Raw genomic sequence first — 23112 nt, forward strand, 5'->3', positions numbered from 1 at the left:
GATCTCATTTTATGACATGTTAATTGCCAAGACTTTTTTTTCATCCCTTATCTGCCACTGCATTCTATAAACCAAACCTTAGAGCTGAAATGAAAGGATAAAAATTATTTCAGGAGCCAATGGATAATAAACAACAGATGCCTCCCACAAACCATCTGTCCCGTGCATGCAGCAGTTCAAAAGCCTGGGCATGTACAGGTGTGTGGAAGAGGGCCACATAATCACTGAAAGGGAGGGATGCATTATGCAGGTGGGCGCAGGCGTGGGATGGATAAGCCACACCACTGCTGAAGAGTTGTCACTCAAAAAATGCCTGTGCATCATGGCAGCAGTGGTTCAAAAGCATCTGGACACAGGCACATGAAGGAGGCAGGCTGTCATTTCATAATCCCCACATGCTTAGGAGATAAAGGACTCAAAAAAAGTTATTTTCCCCAGTCAACTGCGGTCATAGGTAACGATGGCATATATCTGTGAGGTTTCTATGTATTTAGCTAGCAGATGCATGTTATGCTAATTGTGTGAGAACTATTGAAGAAGGTTAGCGTGTCATTCACTGACTGGTACTTGCTGTGAATTCAAGAAAACATTGCGAAGGGAAAAATAAAAGTATGGTCTTCAACATGGTTAATACAATACCCATGAAAGAATCAAAGAATAAAATCACACCCCATATGAGCAGTCTGAAAGCATCTAATTATATCCTAGGAATGTCTATAACTCTGCAATTATATGCTTAATTTCCAGCTGTACTTGATTAACATCACAAACGATGTTATAATACCACTAAACACAAGGAACTTGCTTTGAACTCTTTGTTGGCACGTATAAATTTGTTGGGCTCTTTTGCCTGTCTCTTCATAGCAAGGTAGGCATGTTGAGTCAGTACCACGCAGTTCAGTGGCGAAGCTGAGGGAAGGCTAGAGTAATTGTAGAGATAACATCGTTCTCTTCCCTCTAGTGAAGCATTCAAACGCACCTCTACGGAAGGTCAAAACTCACTGACTTCTATGGGATTATACATACACTTCAAGCTTAATATGTAGAAATAACCTTGCTGAATCAGGTCTGTTTTTCCTTGCTTGGCCTTGGAAGATAACCATGCTTTCTGTGATACAATAGGGCACATGCTTCTGGAAAGCCAGTGTGTGGGTGCCTTCCTTCTCCTCTCTTCCCACATCAGGAAAGCTGAAGTAGGAATCATTCCATATTTTCTTAGCATGGGGAGAATGGAGAGGAAGAAGTATAGGAGAACCTCCACTTGTTTTTGACCAGATCTAAACATAAGGGAAGTGGTTGAATCACCATCCCTGGAAATATTTAAAAGAGGTGTAGATGAGGTGCTTAGGGACATGGTTTAGTGGGCATGGTGGTGTTGGGTTCACAGTTGGACTCGATGATCTTAGAGGTCTTTTCCAACCTTAATGATTCTATGATTCTATAATCCCCAGTTAAAAGTTTGAATCTGTGTGGATCCAAATGCTGGATCAGGATTTAAGACAAAATACAAACACTTGAAATGTGGTATTTTGATCTACTCAAGGGTAAGCTTGTTGAATTCAGCTGAGGCTAAGGAAAACACATGGAAGCTTTTGCATAATTGTAGTCTTACATGATAAACCTTTTGGAGCAATTGCTCTGCCATCTGTGAAAGATTACCCAGAATTCCACACCAAAGTATTCATCCATTGGTAACATTGGCTTATATAATTTTAGCAACTTAAAAGCCATTTTTTAAAAGACTAATCAAAGCAAACCTCAAATCAGCAGCTGAAGTTGCATTGCCTCTATTTTTGATCTCAGGCTTGAAGTTGTCTAGACTGGTTATCCTATTTGGGCTGGACGACTTACACACTTGTTACCTATACAGTTGTTACTTTGTTCTCATGTTGGGTCAGATGAGTGGGTTTGCTTAGGTCCTTTCTTCTCAAGCCTATAGTTTTGCCTATAGGGTGATATGACCTCAGGTACACTTAAGCCGAATGATAAAAGCATAAATATATGTAAAGGCAAACTACTGTTATTTAAAATCTTACTGTTATTTAAAATCCTAGAACTATTGAATTATTTGTCCTTGTGTTTTTTTGGGGGGTTTTTTGAAGGACAAGAGTTGGCAATACCGTATGTGTGAATTCCAAATAGGGAGCCTGGCTCCTGCAGCATAAATTGAAAAAAGATTATTCTCATGGAAGAATCCCCACTAAACAAAACCACAAGAAGACAGGAGGTAGCCAAGTTGCTAGAATTACTCTCGGAAGGAGGTGTCTAGCTCTTTGGTACAGGAACAACTTGATTGAATGAGTAAGTTGCAAACTAGCCATGGTTGCCCACCCTGCCCTCCAAATAGAGCTCTCAGCCTGTGAAATATGAAGGAGAAAAAGATACCATGGAGTGGGGAATTGAAAATGTCAGATATTACAGTTTTCACTGGGGTAAAAAAATTCTAAGCAGCAGCATGGCCTAATAAACAAAAAGACAACTCTTGATTAAAGCTTGAACTTTTCCTTCTCATTAATTACCATGAATCTGATTTGGAATTCCTGTAGAGAACAAGTGCTTCTTGCTGACAGCTGGTTTGCAATTAATAAAAAGGAAAGTGTTTTCAGCTGGCAATGACTTAACATGCTCATGATATATGAAAACAAGGTTAAATTGCTCCTTTCTCCCTACTACTAATAAAAGAAATATTGAAAATGAAATGTTGTAGCTTAGGAAATAAAAAGTGCCAGCGAAAGCCGTGGACATAACACTGAGAGCTTATCACCTGGTACTTGCTGGAACGGACATATTTGGAAAAGCTTAGTCAGTGCCAAAAATTATTCTTCAGTTGCAGGCTTTCAGAATATATTGCATTGAAGAATATATAATCCTGTTTCTGCAAGATAAAAGAGTCTTGATTTAATCATCTCTTTTTTGGAATTTAACTGACTTACTCTTTGTGGGTTTATTGGAAATCCTCTTGCCCCTGATACCCTTTCTAATCTCATCCTTCTTCTGCTCTATTCCACCTTCTGTCAGGAAAGAATGGCGGAAGGCTTTGTTCCTCGGGATGTAAGGGATGGAGTAGCCAGAGCATCAGAAAGCACATGGCAGGAACCAGCCTCCGCTGCAGAGAGACTGGCCTGATAATCAGATGCCTGTGGACTTTGGCTGACTGTGAATTGTATTCTGAAAAAATTTCTAGGGTTTGATGTTAATTGTCTTTCAGAATATTAAACGTAACTTTATCACAAATATAACATGAATATCCTATGAATACCACGGGAAATGTGTAAAGGTGAAATAATAGATTTTACTTCAGCAAAGTCTTTATTCTTGTCTTGTAGAATGCAGAACCTTTCCAGGTTACTGTCCGAGAAGACAATTGTATCATTGTCTCCCTGGAAGCATCTGATGTGGTGAGCTCATCCTCTGTATATGTTGTGAAGATAGCTGGAGAATCCAAGAACTACTTTTTCCAGTTCGAAGAATTCAATAGCACTTTACCTGCCCCTGTGGTTTTTAATGCCAAATACCATGGCCTATATTACATAGTAACTCTGTTGGTAGTGAACTCAAATATGGTTTCCAAGTCAGCAAGATCAATCACTGTGTTAACCAGTAAGTAACACCTTATTCTTTTTTTCTTCCGATTCTTCTTTTTGTGTGTGGTTTTTTTCCCCAGAAACTTTTCTTGTGGAGAAGGCTGGGTGGGATTCTTTTGTGTTCAATAGGTCTTGTGTAGGATGAATCCCTGTATGAGAACAGTAGGGAATATGTGTTGAGAAGGCTTGTGAGTGAAAATTCACAAGGTCTGGGCAAGAAGAAAGGGACAGCTGTGGGTTTCCCCTGGGTGACCCTTCCTGAACACCAACTGGCGAGGTTTAACATACTGAAAGAAGTGATGGATGAACCTAATTTCCAGATGTTCATCCTAAACCCTTTGAACTAGGAGTTCCAAAAATCTAGTAAAAGGCATAAAAATTATCAACTGACATTTCAGTGTAAGCACTCCTGTTACATGGCGAGGTATATTCTGTTTCAAATGCTGTAACAATGTTCTTTGATTGCTAATATATCAAAGCAGTACTAAACCTGGAAAGCAGATAGTAGTCACCATGTGTTTCTGCCAGTACAGCTGAAAGTTTTTGTGTTGGAGACCATACCTGTAGTAGTCTTTCTCTGACTACCTCCAGGTGCACTGATCCTGGGGGAGAGGTGTGATTTTGTTTGCTGTCATTATGTGAAGAACCAGAGATTTCTGTGTGATTCCTGCCATATTTCTGGCTCTACTGTTGCTCCAGAACTCTTTCCATGTACCAACCTGAAAACAATTTGTAGAATATAAAATGATTTCTTCATCTGGAAGACAGATTCAAGAAAAGAGAGACAAAAAAATTATTTGGATGGGGCAAAAGCAATTTCCAGATTTTTTTTTTTTGCTAAATGGCACCTTAGAATCTATGGACAGTTTTAGTTGGCTTGCAGATGAAGAATGGTTATGATTTTGTGTACTTATATTATTCTGTCAATGAGGAATGCCATCTACTGTAATGACATTCAAAGCATATTACAGTAGCCTTGTATGTTACTGAGTGAGGTGCTTGAAACTTAGGAGTAACCAGATTTTACATCATCTATACATTCTTCAGCCTTCCCTTGTGTGCTCAGGTTGTGCCGTGATGAGGACAACCGTGAAGGGTCCCATGGGAAAAACATCACGGGGTTGGGTAATGCAAGTCTTTCATAAGGTATACGTGCAAGAACATCTATGTGTAGCAGACAATTTAAGGGTTTGTAAGCAGCCTGAATTTCCTTTTCTTTGACTGCTTTAACCTTGCAGACAGACAAAGTAATAATTCTAATCCAATTTCCTATTTTATCATTTGTTTGTTTTTTTAAAAGAAAATAATGGAAGCTTCAGGTGTCATATACAACTGAAAAAAATGCCTCACTATGCATTTCCAGTGGGTCTTGAATGCTGCGCTTGCAGTCGTGCAGCAGGGCTCATTGCTGTTTGGTTTCCAGAGCCCACGAGGGTCATTGGTAGTAGGAGAAGGTGTGATCCAGGAGAGCAGATGGAGCACACACTCCTGTGCAGGGAATCTCTGAAGGAAGAAGGGAGCCAGTGTCACTCAGCCCGTCAAAGCCAGCCCCAGACTTCCCATTTCTGGCTCAGGGGGTTTCCACAAGGTGTTCCCGAAAGAGCGTCAGGCTGACGGCTCCAAGGGGCATAGCCCACATGGCTCTCACTCCTCCAAGGCTTGACGGTGTCCTTTCCAACAGAAAGGAGCCCACCCCTTTTCACCACCTGTCTTACGCGGGTGCGCTGGCAGCATCCCAGGGTTTCCTGCTGTGGCCTCTGCTGCTCGCCCAGACCTTGGAAGGGCCAGCCATTTTGGCAGTCGGCCAGTGCTGCTTGAGGAACTCATGTTACAAGAAGAGAACAGCAAATTTCACTGGTTTTGCCTCAACAGAAAGACAACCTGGAAAAGAAAGCGCATTTTTGCAGGCAGCGTTGAAGGATGCTGTACTGAGCGCTAAAAGTATGCTGTAAATTGTGAGCTTCGCAAGGGAAAGGGCCCAGTCCCCTTCCTAGTATTTTCTGTTAGGCGGGCTGATGAGTGCTAGCTCTCATGTAGCAGCCTCAGCTACTAACATTGCTCATCTTTTTGAGCACAAGGCTACAGGAATGAAAGTAAATTTGGAATGAAAAGACAGTGTGGCAGGCTGGGCTTTTTAAGGTACATTTCAGTGCAGTGCTTTTGGAAAGAGATCTTAAAACTCATGTAGTGACCATTGGCTTCTCCTGCAAAACTGCATTAGGCGATAATTGGTTTTCATTTTCTTTTTTTAGTTTTTCCTTTTATTGGTATTGTCCACTGCCTGTTTTACATCATTTTCTGACTATTAATTAACTTGGGTTTTTTATTGGCAGGCAATAATTAGGATAGATTCATATTTTTCTTCATGCCATATGCTCTTTCTGCCTGTTTAACATTCTTAGTTTATTTTAACCATGCAAAGACATACAACCATCTAATTTATTCCATCTATATCTTACACATGAAAACATGGCATGTTGCAACTAGCTTCCAGGACCAAATTAATTCCTGCTCTAATTTCATTGGTATCAGGAGAGCTTTATCAGTTGCAGATTGGCCCCATTCATTAGGCTGCCACAAGATAAATCAAGGAGGATAGCCATTGATGCCAATGTGGTTATCCCAAGGCTGTACTCTGATATTTCACAATAGTTCTCTGGGATCTCCTGATGTCTGCAAAGGAGTCAGTGCAGGGAGATGTGGTCTTTCAGCTTGGTCATATGCTGGAGATCTGAGTTTCACACAGAGCAGCGTGCATCCAAATTGTGCATGTCAAAATGAGAGCAAGGTCCTTCAAAGAGATTGCCTACTTAGAAATTCAGTGAAAGTCGTGAAAGACCTCTGCTTTCTGATGGTATATCTGATGCCATTTCCTTTTTCCTATTCACATCCCTCAGCAATGTGCTGCTTCTCAGCATATTGGCAAGAAAAAGGTATGTCTCTTCACAGGTTGAAACTTCATCCCACTTAAGTCAGAGAAGACTTTTGTTTTACCCCTCAAAGGTTTCTGTCCAGAAAAAAAAGATTCCTCAAGAGAGAGATGATTTAAAAGATAACAAAATATATATTTTATACATTATATATACATATATAATTATATATGTATAAATATAAATACATATAAATATGTGTGTGCATAAACATGTACAAATAAAAATATAAAATATCTTATATTTTATAAAATATCTTATATATTATATCTCATGTTAATCAAAACCCCACAAACTATAGAGTTTCCTTGTTTAGGTTCTGTAGTCCAGATTGTTGTAATGCAAAGTATGAGCTATTTGTTGCAATATTTCTTCTCGGAGCCCAAGGGCATTGTCAGCTTGAGCACAGCCCAAATCCTTGCATTGCTTCCTGATTTCGGATGTTAGAAGGACAAGGTGAACAGGGCACGTTCAACTCTTAGATAGGAAACCTGTAAAATAGAATTTGAGCAAAAAATAGCACTTTTTCTTCTGATTCTGATAGCAAAGCTGTGTTCAGCAAATTGGGCTCAGTACTTCACTGAAGAAGAAAAACTGAAACCCTGACCAGTTATTACGAAAGATCCCTGTGATGGTTTTCACAGGAATAGGTGTGTGAATCTCACTGTCCTGGCCAGATTCCTGTGTGTGCAATTGTGTTGTGCCTATCAAAATGACTTTCCTTCCAGTTTTCAGTCTGGACAAGGTTAGACATGGTTCTGGTATCTAACACAATTATTTCAAGCCTGCTTTTTTCTGCTCTTGGAGTTTTGTCTTTTCAACGGGAGTGAAGTAACTCCAGAATTTATGTAATTAATTTAATGTTTTGCAATATTTGGAAAAAAGTTCCACCTTATTACTAATTGGTTTTAAAGGAGTTTATGAGAGAAATAAAGAGCATGGATGTAAAATCAGTGACTGAAATTCTCACTCATTCTCCATTTTCCCAGCTTGAAGCCTTGTTTTATTCTTCCCAGGGTGACTCATACACATATAGCCTTTTTTTTTTCAAATTCATTGTCAATTTTTGTTGTGAAGGAAAAAATGTTTGTACATTTGAAGGAATGGGGAAAGCAAAGCTATTGTGTGCTGTAGGAAAAATGTATCTCTGCCGGGAATTGGAGAAATCAGAATCTCGGGATCTCTGAGGGTAATTAAGAGCAGCTTTGCCTGACTTTTATTTTAGCTTGTGATTAGGAGTTTTGAGTGGTAAATGTCTCATTGTTTCAAAAGCCGATGGTTCCTTACATAAATCACTGTAAAATATATTCCCTTTAGGGAGAGTTCTGCCTCCGCCTCTTCTACAAAAAATATTCTCCTCAAGAGGCGAGCGGGCCTGCTGCCTGGGACTCTGATCTCTTCAGTTCTCAGAAAGTAATTGGCATTAGGCCTAGTTAATGCTCGGTTGTCGTTGTGCCAGATGCTGCAGGAAGTGATTCAGCAGGTCGAATCCTTTCCTCTGGCTCATTAATGGATCAGAGCCGTTGAAGTAGGAGCTTCAGAGGTTTTTTTCCAATGAAATGTAAAACTTAAGCCCTTCGTGCTTTTGTTTCTTAAAGTACGACATGGCACATCTTTAAAAAGGCTGGCTATCTGTGGCAGCCCTAATTTTGAAACGTAACTCAGAAGAGCATCTAGGTCCATTAGTGCTCGGCTTTCCCCAGCAAACAAATCATGTTATCCCCTTTTTAAGGCGAATAAAACCCTCCCTCAGAATCAAAGAAACAAGAAGAACTGCAACCATATGAGTATTTTTTCCTGCCATAATTTCCTTTGAAAGGCTGATTTAAAGTACTGGCCTAAATCTGTTCAAGAGCAACAGATACACCTTTGTTCTTGTGACAACATTATTTTTTAGTTTGCATTGTCTTCTTATATGTCATCTTAAGTGGGCATCTAGAAATTGCAGTATATACCATCATTACTCAGATACTACTTTCACTTACATTCCCCGTTCATAAGCAATTGCACATGGTATCCTCTATTACATACCATAAAGTTGAACATTATCCTCCTAAAGTATTAAAGCAGCTGTTTAATCTCAAAAATGGTTGCTTTTTAGCAAGAGATAAAATGATCCCTAAAGTTTATAGCATAATGGAAGCTTTACCCTGGCTGTGACTTACTCCCAGTAACTATATAACTATATAGATATGGAAATAGTGTCACCCTGGGGAGAAAGTTATATAGTTCACAACTTCTTCATGTGAATAAAGGGGATTACCCACGGGAGTTAGGCCACTCCACTAATGGGGCTTTTTTTTTTATAAAAGTCATGATATGAAGGTAAATCATGATTAATTTGGGTTTGAGCATGAGAAGCAAGAGAATTGATCTCAGTCCCATTCAACCACATGTAATACTACATCTAAGCTACCATAGTAATCAGTCATTAATTGAATCTGCAGTATGACCTGATCTACGAATATTAAAACCAAATTGATTTGGACTGGAATATGGTACTTATTTTTCAATGTACCTTTTTTTTTTTTTCCCTGAATGGCAAACATTAATGTGTCTGGCACAGATTGAATGCATTAATGGAGGATTTAGCATCCAGAATTTTCCAGGGCATTTGAGGAAGAGGTTAGCAGCATTTATTATGCTATCTTGATGTTTTTATGATGCAAGCTATGTGCTAAATGCAAAATGCTGTAGAGTCCAGGAGAAACACAGAAGTTAAGTTTCTCATATACAGATATAATGGGAAAGCAGTTGCTATAGGAGCAGCAAATTCTGAGACACTAAGAAAATAGGCAGATTTAGGTCTTGATCCTGCAAGCGTGTCTATGTGCTTTTAATATAATCTGTAAGTCTAAAAATAAAGAGATTGTACATGAAGAAGTGCCTTAAACATGCTATTAGAGGGACACTGAAAATCTCTTCTGTAATATGACTTCAGATGTCAATGTAGGGCAGAGCATTTATAAAGCTCTAAGTTTTCTGAAGTATTATATTACACTTTATTTGGGCTATTTTTTGAGAACCACTGAAATCTGTGAAAAGCTGGATCCTAAATACTGAAAAATAAAATTAAAAAGACCAGGCAGTTTATGCTCTGAATTATAAATATAAAGAGTGAAGAGTCACATTTTACATATTCTTTTAGTTTAATAACCCTAGGACCAGTTAGTAAGTGAAAAACAGAACATGATTTTTATCTGCTAATGTCCTTTTAATTTCACAGTGTGCAGATAGCTTTTGATGTGAATATTTGGTGCCGAAGGAAGTAAGATAATGGAAGAATCTTTAAATTGCATTATATCACTCATGCTACTCCGCTAGCATCAGCCATGAGCAAGGAGAGGATAGTAGGTGGAAGATAACAACAAGAAAGAGAGTCTGTGGTGATTACCGCTTAATTCAATTATTGGTTCATTAAATCAAAGCATCAGGAGGAAAAATCATTTGGATTAAAAATGAATATAACTTCCATCCTTTATTTGATTTGTTGTAGAGAGGAATAAATGGGGTAATTTAATCACTGACATAAGAAAGTTTCAGTAATTCTTTCAGAAATAAGGAGACCTCAGATGTGAATGAGATAGCAGAAGAAAGCCCGGGGCACACCCGCTAACATGAAAGATGACTGCATGTAACAGTTGTGCTATTTAGAGATTGTTATTGTCATTTAAACTACTGTCGCGTGCTGTGTGAGCTGTGATATGAACCCTCTGGTCATGTGGATAGTCAGATCGACTATTTATTTTAGAATAAGCGATGGGAAAAGCCTCAGCAGAAAGAAGAGGGTAGGCTTTGTTTCCTGTGATCTGCTTTACTCCTATTTATTTCTAGGCTATCATGAATTGTCAGCAAAATTTTCACAAATCTCATCACTGAAGTGCCTGTTGGTATCTATGAGATTGGGAGTTTCTGTTTGTAAGTGGTTAACATACAAATATACGGATATTTACCTGAAGCTAACGAAGCATCTTTGCCATGAGAAATAGTTTAATAATCCCACAACATTGCATTCCCATGCTCTGACAAAGTTAAAAATGACAACACAACTTCTTCTTAAGACTAAGGGAGAGATTCCATTTGCATCTGTGGCTTTTGCTCTTAGTTGGTTTTTCTTCTCCGCTTCTCATCACATCTGGAAGCTTAGTACTGTGGTGAAAGTACTGTGCTATTAATTGGGATTTAATTTTTGCTTCCCCTACAGTTTTGCTTTTCCATCTTTGATTAATCTGTTCCACCTTCCATGGGATAATTCCACTTTTGAAACTGATGCTGCTCTTCCCTTTCATCTACTCTTTCTCTTGCTCGTTGTGACTCTATGTTCTTTGGGGAAAAATATTTTATTAGGTTTTCTCCAGGGCCTACTGCAGCAGAACTTTGAACTCAAATGTGTCCTCTAAGGCCATGCTAATGAACAGCCTGAATTTTTCAATGTTCCCTACAGTGTGCAGGAATTAAATCAACACGGTAATACTTATAAGGATGTAGGCATAATTATTGAGGGTGTTGTGCATTAACTACCTCTATTAAAATATGTTACTATGAAAAATTTCAACTAACACTGTAACCCCATTTTGAATATCTGCTTGGCCCTCTTAACCAATGTATAGTTGGGTTGCTATCATTTTTTTCTTGCTGAGGAGAGCATCGAGCAAAAGGCTAATTTTTAAAATATTTTTCTTTTTTTTTTTTTCTGTGGATAAAGAAGGCTGAATAAAACTGTGACTCTCTTATTAGCAACAATCCAGACTCCCAGCTACAGTGAATTGACACACCTTTCCTTAGTCAACGGAACTACACTGGTCTAGATGCCACAACACAGGACACAGGCTATTTTTCTTACTTTTTATAGCCCACCTGGCTCAGAGTTCAGAGCACTAGGTTGGCAGTTCCACGCTTACCTCCTTTCTGTGCACAAGCTTCCCCTGTGCCCTCCAGTAAACCACTTTACTTCTCCATACCTCTTCAGTTCTTCATCTGTAAAATAATGGTAATGGTACTGCTATATTTTGTAGAAGTAAAATGGTGTGGATAAGTATGTTGAAGACGGTGGCCCTCTCAGATATGGTAGGAATGGGGACTGTGTAATTACCCATGAAATAAAGAAGTGAACACATATCAAAATAGAAAATCTTCATTCAGGTAGCTTCCTTTGGCCATTACACTAATAAGCTTCTCAGCTCATCTTAAAAGTTCAGATTTATGCCAAAGTTGTAAGCAATTTCAGGTGGTTTGTTGTTTTTGTCTGGGCACTTTTACATGATTGGCAAGCATTAAAGATGAAAATCTTTCTGGGGTCATGACTGTGAGTGCTTAAATAATAACTGCTATTTCAATCTTCTTTTTTACGGCAAATAAAGAATTTTTTCTGTTAAAGTGTAAGCGTCAAGAACATAAATTGTTTTGTGGGGGAACACACAAATCTTGGCTTTGACAACATTCCAAGAAGCTTTGCCTCAGACCTCTGTGAAGCCCCAGATGCCACCTGGTAGATTTAAGAGTGCCTGTGCCATACCTAGCAAAACCATTTGTTTCTTTGGTGTTGTATATATGTCAAGAACTCAGTTTACCTATTAATCTGTTCCTTTCTTCCTTTTTTCCTTTTATTTGTATATCCTTTAGAACCCCTTCCTGTGAGCAGTGTTTCTATCTATGATTACAAACCATCTCCAGAAACAGGAGTGTTGTTTGAAATTCAGTACCCAGAGAAGTACAATGTTTTTACCAGGGTAAATATAAGCTATTGGGAAGGAAAAGACTACCGAACAATGCTGTACAAAGGTAGGAGGAAACGATTCCACTAAAACTTAATGCTAACTCTGCTGGAAACATTTCAAACAGTGGTCTTAGGTGTGGTTTTGGCATGTATTGATTATAATGATTTATATTTCTCGTAATGTGTCTGTTTATATAATAATCTTTATATCTTTAAGTAAGGGATGGGTCTTTGAATTGAGCTAGTGGTTCACTTTGGATTTAAACCTGCTTCCCATCCTAGTTCTAGTGATGCTTCCTTCTTTTGGATTTTAGAGGAAGACTGGGCTACCTGGATTTTTTTAATCAGTTCTGAAATCAACCTGGGAAGGGATCCCCAATCTCTAGTGCTTCCAAATAAGCATGTACGTTAAAATCCAAAAAAACTTTTCACTTTTTTTTTTTTATTCCTTGCCACTGTACAATCCAAAACAAAAGAAAAGGAAAAAGGAAGGAAACCCAAAACTCAGTAGGAAGGATAGAGATACATTTTTGCTTTCTAGATACGGTTGTTGAAATCCCTGGATGACATTCTGTATCAGTTGAAAGCATTAAAAATGTTCCCAGTCCCTTCCCTCTGGCGAAGGTTTCCTCTTCGGTGAATAGCTGACAGGAGAGCTCTGGGAAGCCCCAGAGCTGGGAAACCCATTCAATATACCTGATTCTTGGTGCAGGATTTAAAGCTGGTAGTTCTGTATCACTATAGAGTGACACAGTGCTAATAGTGCTATGCTGTGTACTACTGTATATTACCATCGCTTTCTGTATTGTCTCTGAGCTAATAAACCCTGCTGCATATTATAGATTTCATTTTTCTTAAAATAATCTAATCAAAGGCAATCAATCTGACAATCTAGACAGTCAGTCTAAATAATTTAAACAACCAATCTAACCATCTAAACAATCTAACAAGAGCAAATTCTGCTTTTTTTTTAATTTGTTTAAAACTGAACTCCCTTTTGCTCTGCAGTACAGCTTAAGCATAGCATTTATCTCAAAGATGTAAATGGGACTGTCCTATGGAGAGCATCCTAAGAGGTGAGAAAGGCACCTGCATCCCTGCAGGCCCTGAAGCCCCAATGGCTTAACATTGCAGAGTGGCAGTAAAATGCCTTGGAGCAATCCAGTAGGTGGTGGACTGAATTTTAGGCACTGAACTAAGGCTCCCAAAGTAGAAGTCTGGTCACTGTAAGCTCTCTCCAAAGTCAGCAGAGGGAGATATGCACCTTTAGAAGGAGGTCAGAAAATTTTGGAGTCTCTTTGCTTCAATACAGAATGGGGCTAGAAATCACATTTTCAACGCTGTGAAGTGCCAGAAGTTAGGAAGGGCGATTCTGGATCATAGCACAAAATACAAGTGACTTCCTTCTAGAGAACGAAAGGGATACCAGCAGTCATTTTTGTCTTCTACAGCTAATACATGGTTCCAGAGGCTGTCATGCTGCAGCTGCAGCTGTTGATGAATAAAAAAGTCAACCTGAATTAAGAGATTCCCTAATTAACTCGCACACTCCTTCCCGTAGCCAAATAGCCCTAAGCAACTTCTCTTCAGCCCGCACGTGTACCGATGGCGGACATGAGCTCAGCTCTCAGCACCGCGGCTTGCACTCAGTTGCGTGGTGGATGGCCCTTTGAGCATCTACCCCGAACGTTATGCGTCAGTCAGCAAAAGACCAAGGAGGCTTTTGCGTGCAGCAGCTAAAGGTCTGCAGAAACTGTCAGATGCTCTTTGAGATATTCAGTGTCACGTGGAACAGGTTGCCAGATTCAGTTCCCTTTCCTGTGAAAAGTAGTTCATGTTTCTTGTGCTGGGCTTTTTTTTCTTTTGTAGCAAAGTGGCTTTGACAGCCAGGAAAAATGTTGGCAAACTGAATTATTAGAATTTCATGTCTTAGACCAGGCTGAGCAATGTTTAAACAACTGAAACCTTGCCAGTTCAGCATGTGCAGTTGCATTATCAGAAAGTGAGCATTTGATGTATTTTCCTCTTTTTTTCCTTTCTTCTTTCCTTTTTAAACCTTCTGCAGATTTCTTTAAAGGTAAAACAGTTTTCAATCACTGGCTACCAGGTATATGCTACAGTAACATCACATTTCAGTTGGTATCAGAAGCAACCTTCAATAAAAGCACGCTAGTGGAATACAGCGGGGTCCAGCATGAGCCCAAACAGCACAGAACAGGTGAAGAAAATGATTATGTGCCGTTTGCTCCAAGTCTGTCTGTCTGCTTTCCTTTCTGCCGTGGGACCCAGGGGAGGGTCTGTGTGGGAGCAGTCCTGGGAGCTGCTCCTGGCCAGGAGCACGGGAGGAGGGTGCGGCAGCTAGTACATAGGGTTATGTGTACAATACAGTGCAAAGGGAAATTTGCATGAGTGTTTCTGTTATAAAGCTTGCTTCTTAGAAAATAAATTCTGCTTCACATGAGATATCCTAGGCCTTGTGTTAGGAATTAAATTTTTAAGCCACAGGAATAGCCTCTCAGAGCATACTGTTGATCTATCTATATTGGTCTGTCTCCTTGCGCAGTGAATCATAGCTAAACTGTTGGAGAAGGCCTTCCTCATTCGTCTTTTATCACGGAGGAGAAGAATCTCATAGTCACCCCATTTGGCAGCCAGTTTATGCCCTGAAGCATGAACTTTTAATTTCCAAGACAGCAATGTTGCAAAGGCTGAAAATTGCATTTGTTCAGGGTCCAGAACTAATTAAATTTGGTCCTGGGATGGTGCCCAAAACTTTCCTGTTAATCTGTTGGACCACAGACATTTTCCAGGGTCCAAAGTGAAATGAACCAGTGGTAAAATCAAAAGGCCAAATCTTCAGATGAATATGCTGATGTTGGTCCATTGCCTTGGACGGAGCAAAGCCAACTGATGCCAACTGAGTTCTATCCTGAGGATCCTAAATATAGTTATTGAGATATTGAGAATGCAACCAACAGGATGACATTTTTCTTTCCTGTTGCCCTCCCACCCCTCATTCTTTGTACGAACTGCAACGAGGTTGTAGTGTCTGGTTTTGTGTTAGTGGCTGTGGCTGGGACAGGGGAGGTGAACAAATTAGTGTGTTGTAAGATGCCAGCTTAAAAGGTGCCAGTCAAAATTATTTGCAGAGGCTCCTCGCACTTATCGTGTGTAAGGGCAGACAGACAAGCAATTACAGTGAGGCAGACAAAATGCTGTGTGTTCACCTTCTGGCATAAGTTGAAGTAACTTCTTTGCGTGCCAGAATTTTGTCTTCTGGAGACCCAAATCTTAAGACCAAGCTTTCACAAATATTAAAATTTAAACTGATGTTTAATGCTTGTGAAAAGGTGGCTGCTAAAAGCATATGAAAAGCCCTACAGCAACCTGAAGGTCATACTTTTTAAATACGAGCTATGCCATATATTAGTTTTGCGTATGTTTTTAAATTCATTCCTACAGAAGTATTTTTTTTCATGATCAAGATCTTTCTGGAAGACACAATAAAAACAAATTCACACTCAAGTAGCCTTGCTGCTGTAATAGCGCTGAAGTCTGATTTACTGTGACTTCACATCTACTTTTCTTCCTGGTATTCTTGAGTCGTGATTCTTCTGTGAATTTACACTCATCTTGATCCCACTAGAATCACTTCTACTATAAGTATATGTAAGAGAAGGGGGAATCTTAATAAAAACAAGTTATTTCAAAATATCCCTAGATGCATTGTTTTTCTGCAAACAATATTTTTCTGGGGAATTAACACATCATAAAGGTGCACAGAACGTACCTGTTAAAAGACTAACCCTTGCTTCTCTTTTAGTTCCTTACCCACCTCGAAACATTTCTGTTCAGATTGTACCAATCAACAGAAACAACTGGGAAGAGCACAGTGGGAATTTTGCAGAAGAATCGTTCATGGGACCACAAGAAATCATAAGGAAAGAAAAACTTAGCCATTTTTCTGACAACCCACCTAACATTCCAGCAGCAAACACGTCTGCAGCCTGGGTGGACTACCGCTATAACAGCACTGAGTACGAAACCACATCGCAGCCATACTGGTGGTCTAACGAAGCTGCGTCGTCAGAGGGTGAAGAGGAGTTTGTCAATGCAGTTTCCAGTGATTATGAGGCCAATGAAGTCAACGCATCTGGAAAACTCACGCCAGAGCCCCCCTCCTTCCTTCCTGTACAAATGGTGCTGACCTGGTTACCACCAAAGCCACCTACTGCATTTGATGGTTTCCATATCAATATTGAAAGGGAAGGTAAAACAGAGCCTTATACCCTTTTCATACCCCTTTTCTGTAATTTCATTGGTGGATTGTCTCCTCTACAAATTATTAATTACCTAGTATTCTGCTTCAGCACGCTTTGTTACAACTCCTGTATTTCTCGAGAAGTTTCTTGCATTGAATAGCATCTAGTTCAGGCTGGGCTTCATAAAAGTAAGGGAGGAGGGGTAAATCGTACTTTGCAATTCTCTTTCGTTAAACAAGATTTATACTGTTGTACGCATTGCCGCACTGTTTATACTGCAGTTGTAAATCCATTCTGATATCGGAGAAAGGAGAAACAAGCTGATAGAAATTTGAGACAAAGGTGGTACATTATATCGTGTAGCTTTGTCTGCCACCGAGAGAGGTTCTCAGGGGGACCTCAGCTGGAAGGGGCATACAGAAAAGACGGTTTACATTCAGATTAACAGTTGTCTCAAAGGACGGTTACTGAACGTATTCCTTAGGCCACAAGGAGGCTGTGGTGAAGAATGGGGAGACTTTTCAAGTGATGGAGCTACAATAAAATAGCCATGTTGCTTAAAGATTTTCTGTTTTAAATTCTATTTTCTCCAAATGAATTTTATTTCCTGACAAGCAGTTTTCATAAGCCTTCCCATGCTGAGAGCAAATACTTTTTTTTGCAGAATAAGAAGGCAATAGACAGAAAATTGGAAGCTCCTTTTCATCCATGCCGTGCTGTTTTTCACTTGCACGGTCATGGCAACCCTATTTTATCATCCCTGTTACTGAATGAAAATTTGGCCTGGGTTTATTGTTCCTCTACACCTATACTGCAACCTTAGTCATTAATTACTCTTGTGCTGATGGCAAGAAATAAAACTAGCCACATAAATCCAGTCCTTTTGGATACCTTTTAATCCCACAGCAGAAACAGTATTAGCATTTCTCATATAAATCATTTTCTCAGTGGCTGGAGCCTTTCAAATTTCAATTAATCCACACTTTTTTCCCCCTGATTTAGAGAACTCCACGGAATTTTTGACAGTAAGTGAGGACACTCACAAATTTGTTGCTGAACTGAAAGAACCAGGAAAATATAAGTTGTCTGTAACAACATTTAGCTCCTCTGGCTCTTGTGAAGTTCGGGGAAGTCAATCAGCAAAAACACTTAGCTTTTATATCAGTAAGTATCTCAACAAATCTGTCTTTTTCTCCCAGACCAATATAACTTTAATGCACAGAGTTTTTCTACTGTGGCAGCTATGGCATCTGCTGCAGGATCAGAAGAGTCTGGTCTTCTGGAATTCCCTGTGCCAGAGAAGGAAATATGGTGCAAATATTTTATATATTATATCCTGCCTGGATGGGCCTTCATCGTGCTGTCTTGGCAGAGCTAAGAACTGAAAGCAGGTGATGTATTTGATAGAGTCATTGCCCAGCGTTCAGAAGTGGCTCACTGAAACAGATTCCCCTCTTGCATCTTTCAAAGAGAGGATTTAATTCCGAGAATTAAATCGGTGGTTATAGAGATTCTTGAAAATATTTAACTTCCTTGCTCCTGGAGGCTGTATGTACCGGGTTAGGGATGAAGGGCATCTCAGGCTGAGAGTGTGGGAATTGCACAATTAAACACTGAACTCTGAAATTACATGGTCTCTGAGAGAACATGGGGCAAATTACTGTAGATGAAATAGTTCAGCCTGCTAAATTCAGAGGAGCAAAAGTAATTTATTTCCCTGTAGAATCCCAGGGTTTCTTAACTGAAGATTTAGTAAAAGACAAAGTAATAATACACTGCTGTGTAAACTAATATCATGACTGACAGTTACATCAGCAAGTGAGACAGGTGTTGGTGAATTCAGATTATTATCCTGCTGATGGCTGTGGTCACCTTTATACCTTTTTCTACAACAGGAAATAGATACAGCCTACAAAATGCCCATACAATGAGAACAGGGGAATACTTCCAGCGCTACACAATTTTACATGTGGGAGGGTAGTGTCTCCCCCGAATCATGAATGCTGCAACAAGACACGGTAGCTAAGGCTGGCAGAAATACATTACTAATAAAAATTGTGTCTTTAATAGCTCATAACATTTACAAATACTAAGTATTTAGGCTTAAATTCATCATAATGCTTGACTGCATGTAACTGAATTCCACTATCACTCCTATGTTTTTAACAACTTTATAGTTGAAAGAAACAGTACTTGGAAAACAAAGAGGAAAGAGGAAACAGCACATGAGAGAAAGAGTCTCTGCTGTTGTAATTTCACTGTCTTCTGATTTTCTTTAGGAATAGTTATTAGACAGCTTCATTATATGGAAAGCATTAAAGTATATATAAATATACAATTATATAAAATAAATTATGTAGCATTGCTATTAGTACCAAATGTTATTCCATTTTACAAGGTGTGACTTATTTCCATTAAGCAATATGCAATACAGAGTCCTCTATGAAGTCTGCTAACTGACGACAGAGACCTGAGAGAAATGAGAAAATGTTAATCCAAAGTATATGTGTGGATTGCTAGATTAAGGAGGAACTTGAATCTCATTGGTTATAAAGTTTTAAGATGTTACAGGAAGGTAACGAATACTTTCATTTTGCATATAACAGATGAGAACGTTTGGTTTTAGGGGTTTTGTCTGTTAGTTTTGCAGACTTTTAGAACCAGATGAGGATTCTTGGCAGTTTTCTTATTTATTCTGTCAAACACAAGATCCTTAGTATTTTAGATTTTATATGTATTTCTGGTAGTACGCCAAATCTGAGGTGTGCACAAGTACTCTTGAGGTGAAATTGCTTCTCCATTCTTCTTTATGAGTCTGATCAAGTAGGCTTTTTGTGTGGGGACTACAACTTTGGGCTGTGACATGAGGTAGCTCAGTTCCGTTAATGCCAATGCTGAAACAATTTCTGAATAGTAAGAATAATACACATAACATCCACTAGCTCCAGAGACTCATCTAATGGTCGAATTCCTCTTTTTACCTGAGTAGGTGTGGGTCTGCTGTCGTGAATAAATTTTGCTCAAAGCTTCAGCCTTATCTTATCCTTGTAGCACTCAGCCAGTGAATCATCCTGGCAAATTACTGACTTGTATTACACAACATTTTTGTTGCACCTAGATAGCAGTATGGCTTGTCAAATCTTATAGGCTGATCCTACACCAAATTCTTGCTCTGGTATTTGTTTTATTTTCTCAATAAATGTAAAGTACCATTAGAATTGCGTGGAGGAAAAAATGTCGAGGAGAGAGCCATCACAAGCGTCACTTAAAAGTGGCAAGAAAAGCTAACAATTTTCATGAAATCTGAAATTTTGACCAAGTCTAGCTGAAGTTATTTTCCAAATTGTTATTTTATCTACATTTAAACCTATGTTCTCTACCAAGTGCTTCAAAAAGTCTGATGGAGGATAAGATTCTTCACTGTGGTAACCTCTGTGAACTCGATTTTCACACTTCAAGGCTGTAGTACACTTGGCGGGTATGTTAGTATGTGGAGAGATGAAAAATTTTGTGTGCTTATCCTTTAATATTTGTCAATGATCTGTACATTATTGGATCTCACCGCTTTTAAACATTCCCTTGGAGCAAATCTGATATTGCTGGCTGGTTTCTGGTAAGCAATAGAGAATACTGCAATCTGAATTTTCAAAGAGTGATGTTTCTCTTGTCATCTGCTCTGCTGCGGGTGAAACAGCACCCGCCACAGGCTGTTTCCCAGGGTCTGCCATCTTCGCTGCCTGAGGGCTGTGGAGACGGACAGCTGTCAGTCCAGCCTCTTTCACTAGTAGTAAAGAATCCCGTGAAAGGAGGGTGTTTTAACGTAAGTGCCTCAAATGCGTAGAGTGGCTTGCTCACATGTGCTGTTGGGATATGTCCCAGGCCCCACGGGTGAATGGATAGAAGAGCTCACTGAAAAGCCCCAGCATGTGACCGTGACGGTGCTAAGCTCCACTACTGCCCTGACATCCTGGACAGCATCACAAGAGAGCGGCGGCAACAGCACCATCGTGTCTGTGGTCTCCCTGACCTGTCAGAAGCAAAAGGAAAGTCAAAGGCTTGAAAAACACTACTGCACTGAGGTAAGGGGCAGAAGCTGGAGCCTTTTCAAGTACAGGAAAAAATTGCTAATCACCCTGCTGTTTGGGATCGTCACGCCCAAGGGCCCGATCAGGCTCAGGGCTGCAGAGTACAGCGGTAGGTGCTCCCTTCTGCAGTCTGAAGAGACACGGCTGATGCAGAATGGAGGGGAGAGCACAGCATTCAGGAATGAAAGTGTGCAGTAAACCATAGTAGTGTTAAAATTGTATTTCTGTTGGAATGACTGTGGCCGATCCTTTGTTCAAGCTTGTGAGTTATGTTGTACCCTTAGAGACATTTTGTGGCAGTAGGCAAAACGATGCCATATCAGAGTAACACTTAGGCATATACTTTAATCCGTTTGTATTAAGCAAAGCACTCACATGCTTGATTATCATCAAATTTGCATAAATTCTTCCTACATATGAGTACAGAACCTGACTGTAAACTTTCTGGGAGTTTAGAGGTGATCAGAAGTCAGCTTTTCTTTTCATCCATAAAAAAAGATGTCAGCACTAGGAAGCAAATAATAATCCAGACCGCCTGTGATTTGGATGGACAACAGTTCTTTAGGTCTGCCGTATGGGATGTGTTTATAATGATCAAGAATCCTGAACCCCAAAATATGGCAGTTTTCTTTTACTTGAAACCCTAAGTGAGTGCAATCCCACATCAGATCTTGTGGCTATGATGGATCAGTGGCACGTGGCTTCACTTAGAAAGAGGTTTTAGCCCACATCTCAGTTACCTTACCAAGATGCTGATAAGGTCATTTTCTGAGCAGTGCCACAACTTCTCCCTGGCTCCCTAAGTGTGCGTGATTTAGGAGTCTGAAAAGGGCTGCAGTGCTGCCCTGCTGCACCCTCAGCTCGCCCATTGGAATGGGAAGAGAGCGCTAACGCTCCTGGAAAATCTTCACCTCTTTCAACTTTATTAGCCCTGCAAGTTAATTAATACAGCGAGTCTGCATCCTTTAAAAATGTCTTAAATTGAATCTTTGTCAAAATGTTTTGAGTTTTATTCCAAGAATGGCCATGAACTTAAACATTTGAAAGTGTCTTTTCATGACAATTTGAGAACTGTTTTTCAGAATCAGCTTGTAATCTCATTGTGTTATTTTCCTTCCATTTATTAAAAGTGCAGGCATTTAATCAGGAAGAAAAACAATACAGTAGATGATAATAAACCAAAGATATATGATTAAAGCCAATACTACAGGATTCATCTACAAACTCAAAAACAAGTACCTAAACCTAATTGGTGAATAAGCAAGATATCTGTAAAAGTAAATGTGTATTTATTGCAAGTAGGCAGAAAGGTCTAAATACCGTTATTTGTTTCTCTTTGTCATTACAAATATTCATGCCACCTCTAATCAATTTTTATCAGCTTATTATACCTGGAATTATTACTGGCTGTTGGTTTGAATTGTCCTTGACGAGCTGAAAAGGGCAAAATTCAGTGCAGAGTTCTACCCATTTCTACCATTGTGCATGATGTAAAAGTGATTTAGTTTTCCAAAGCAGCTGTTAAAGACAAAGTCTGTTCCTCACTAAATCTGTCCTGGCACTGAGGTATTCACGTGCATCGCAGTAAACCACCAAGTGCGAAGGTGGCTGTGATACAGACTTTGGAAAGGTTGCAATGAAAATATTAGTAGGAAATCAGCCTGCAGTTCTAGAAGGGGTGCATGAAGTCCTTTCCTCAAAACTGCTCTGTGCATTTGTTGTTAGCTGGCTCTTCAGGAGATAAGACTTTTCATATTGTACCAGACCAGGAATCACTTGATCCTTGATCAGGCATTCTGCCTCCAGCTCTGACCAAAACCTGATGTGGTACAGCAGAAATTTTAATAGTGATGTTTCAAACTGAAAAGAAGAATCACAAGGTCCCTTAGTCAGGTTTTGTAGTGCTGAGCAGGAAAGGTGAAAGAGAGTAATTCTTCTCTGATTTCACCATGCAGTCATTTAACACCTGCATTCAGAAGACAGCTTTCCCATAATGCTGCCTTCAGCTCACATAGCTGCAGATGAATCAGGTGGCCGATGAAAAACCTCAGGCTTTTATTGAAAACACACTGCCTAAATACTCCAGCCTGAATAATATCACCTGAATATGAATAATGTAGCTTGAATATTTCAATCAACTTTGACAGTAGGAGAGAGTGGGTCTGCAGTGTGACAGCTGACCTTGCTCAGCAAGGTAAGTCTGATTCTCTAAGTCAGATCGTTTGTCAAGTCAGTCCTGACCACTTTCACAGTTTTGCCATTTTGGCCTTAACGAATGGAATTTTAGCTGCTGATGCCAGTCTCTTCAGAATCATGCCTTTTGTAACTGGACTAGTTCAAGTACAGTCTCAATATTTTTTTAATTGACCGAGTAAATACTTCATATCTGATATGTCCCCTCCCCATTAGGTGAATTCAAGCAGCAGCCTCATTGAAAATCTTGTTCCTGGTGCCCAGTACCAAGTTGTGGTTTACTTACGGAAAGGACCATTGGTTGGACCGCCTTCTGATCCTGTTACATTTTCCATTGGTAAC

General features: G+C 39.6%; 1 protein-coding gene across 1 annotated transcript in view; it reads left to right on the plus strand.

The window, feature by feature from the left end:
- The first annotated feature begins 3024 nt into the window (after positions 1-3024).
- The window catches only part of PTPRO (protein tyrosine phosphatase receptor type O), a 66771-nt gene continuing 46683 nt past the window's right edge, over positions 3025-23112 (plus strand). Inside the window, exons 1-8 of the mRNA XM_075141712.1 lie at positions 3025-3051; positions 3327-3600; positions 12137-12295; positions 14296-14448; positions 16054-16500; positions 17495-17656; positions 20372-20571; positions 22987-23107. Coding sequence (XP_074997813.1) covers positions 3025-3051; positions 3327-3600; positions 12137-12295; positions 14296-14448; positions 16054-16500; positions 17495-17656; positions 20372-20571; positions 22987-23107 — 1543 coding nt within the window. The remainder of the gene's footprint in view (positions 3052-3326; positions 3601-12136; positions 12296-14295; positions 14449-16053; positions 16501-17494; positions 17657-20371; positions 20572-22986; positions 23108-23112) is intronic.

This window comes from Calonectris borealis, chromosome 1 (genome assembly GCF_964195595.1).
Source record: "Calonectris borealis chromosome 1, bCalBor7.hap1.2, whole genome shotgun sequence".
Classification (NCBI taxonomy): Eukaryota; Metazoa; Chordata; class Aves; order Procellariiformes; family Procellariidae; genus Calonectris; species Calonectris borealis.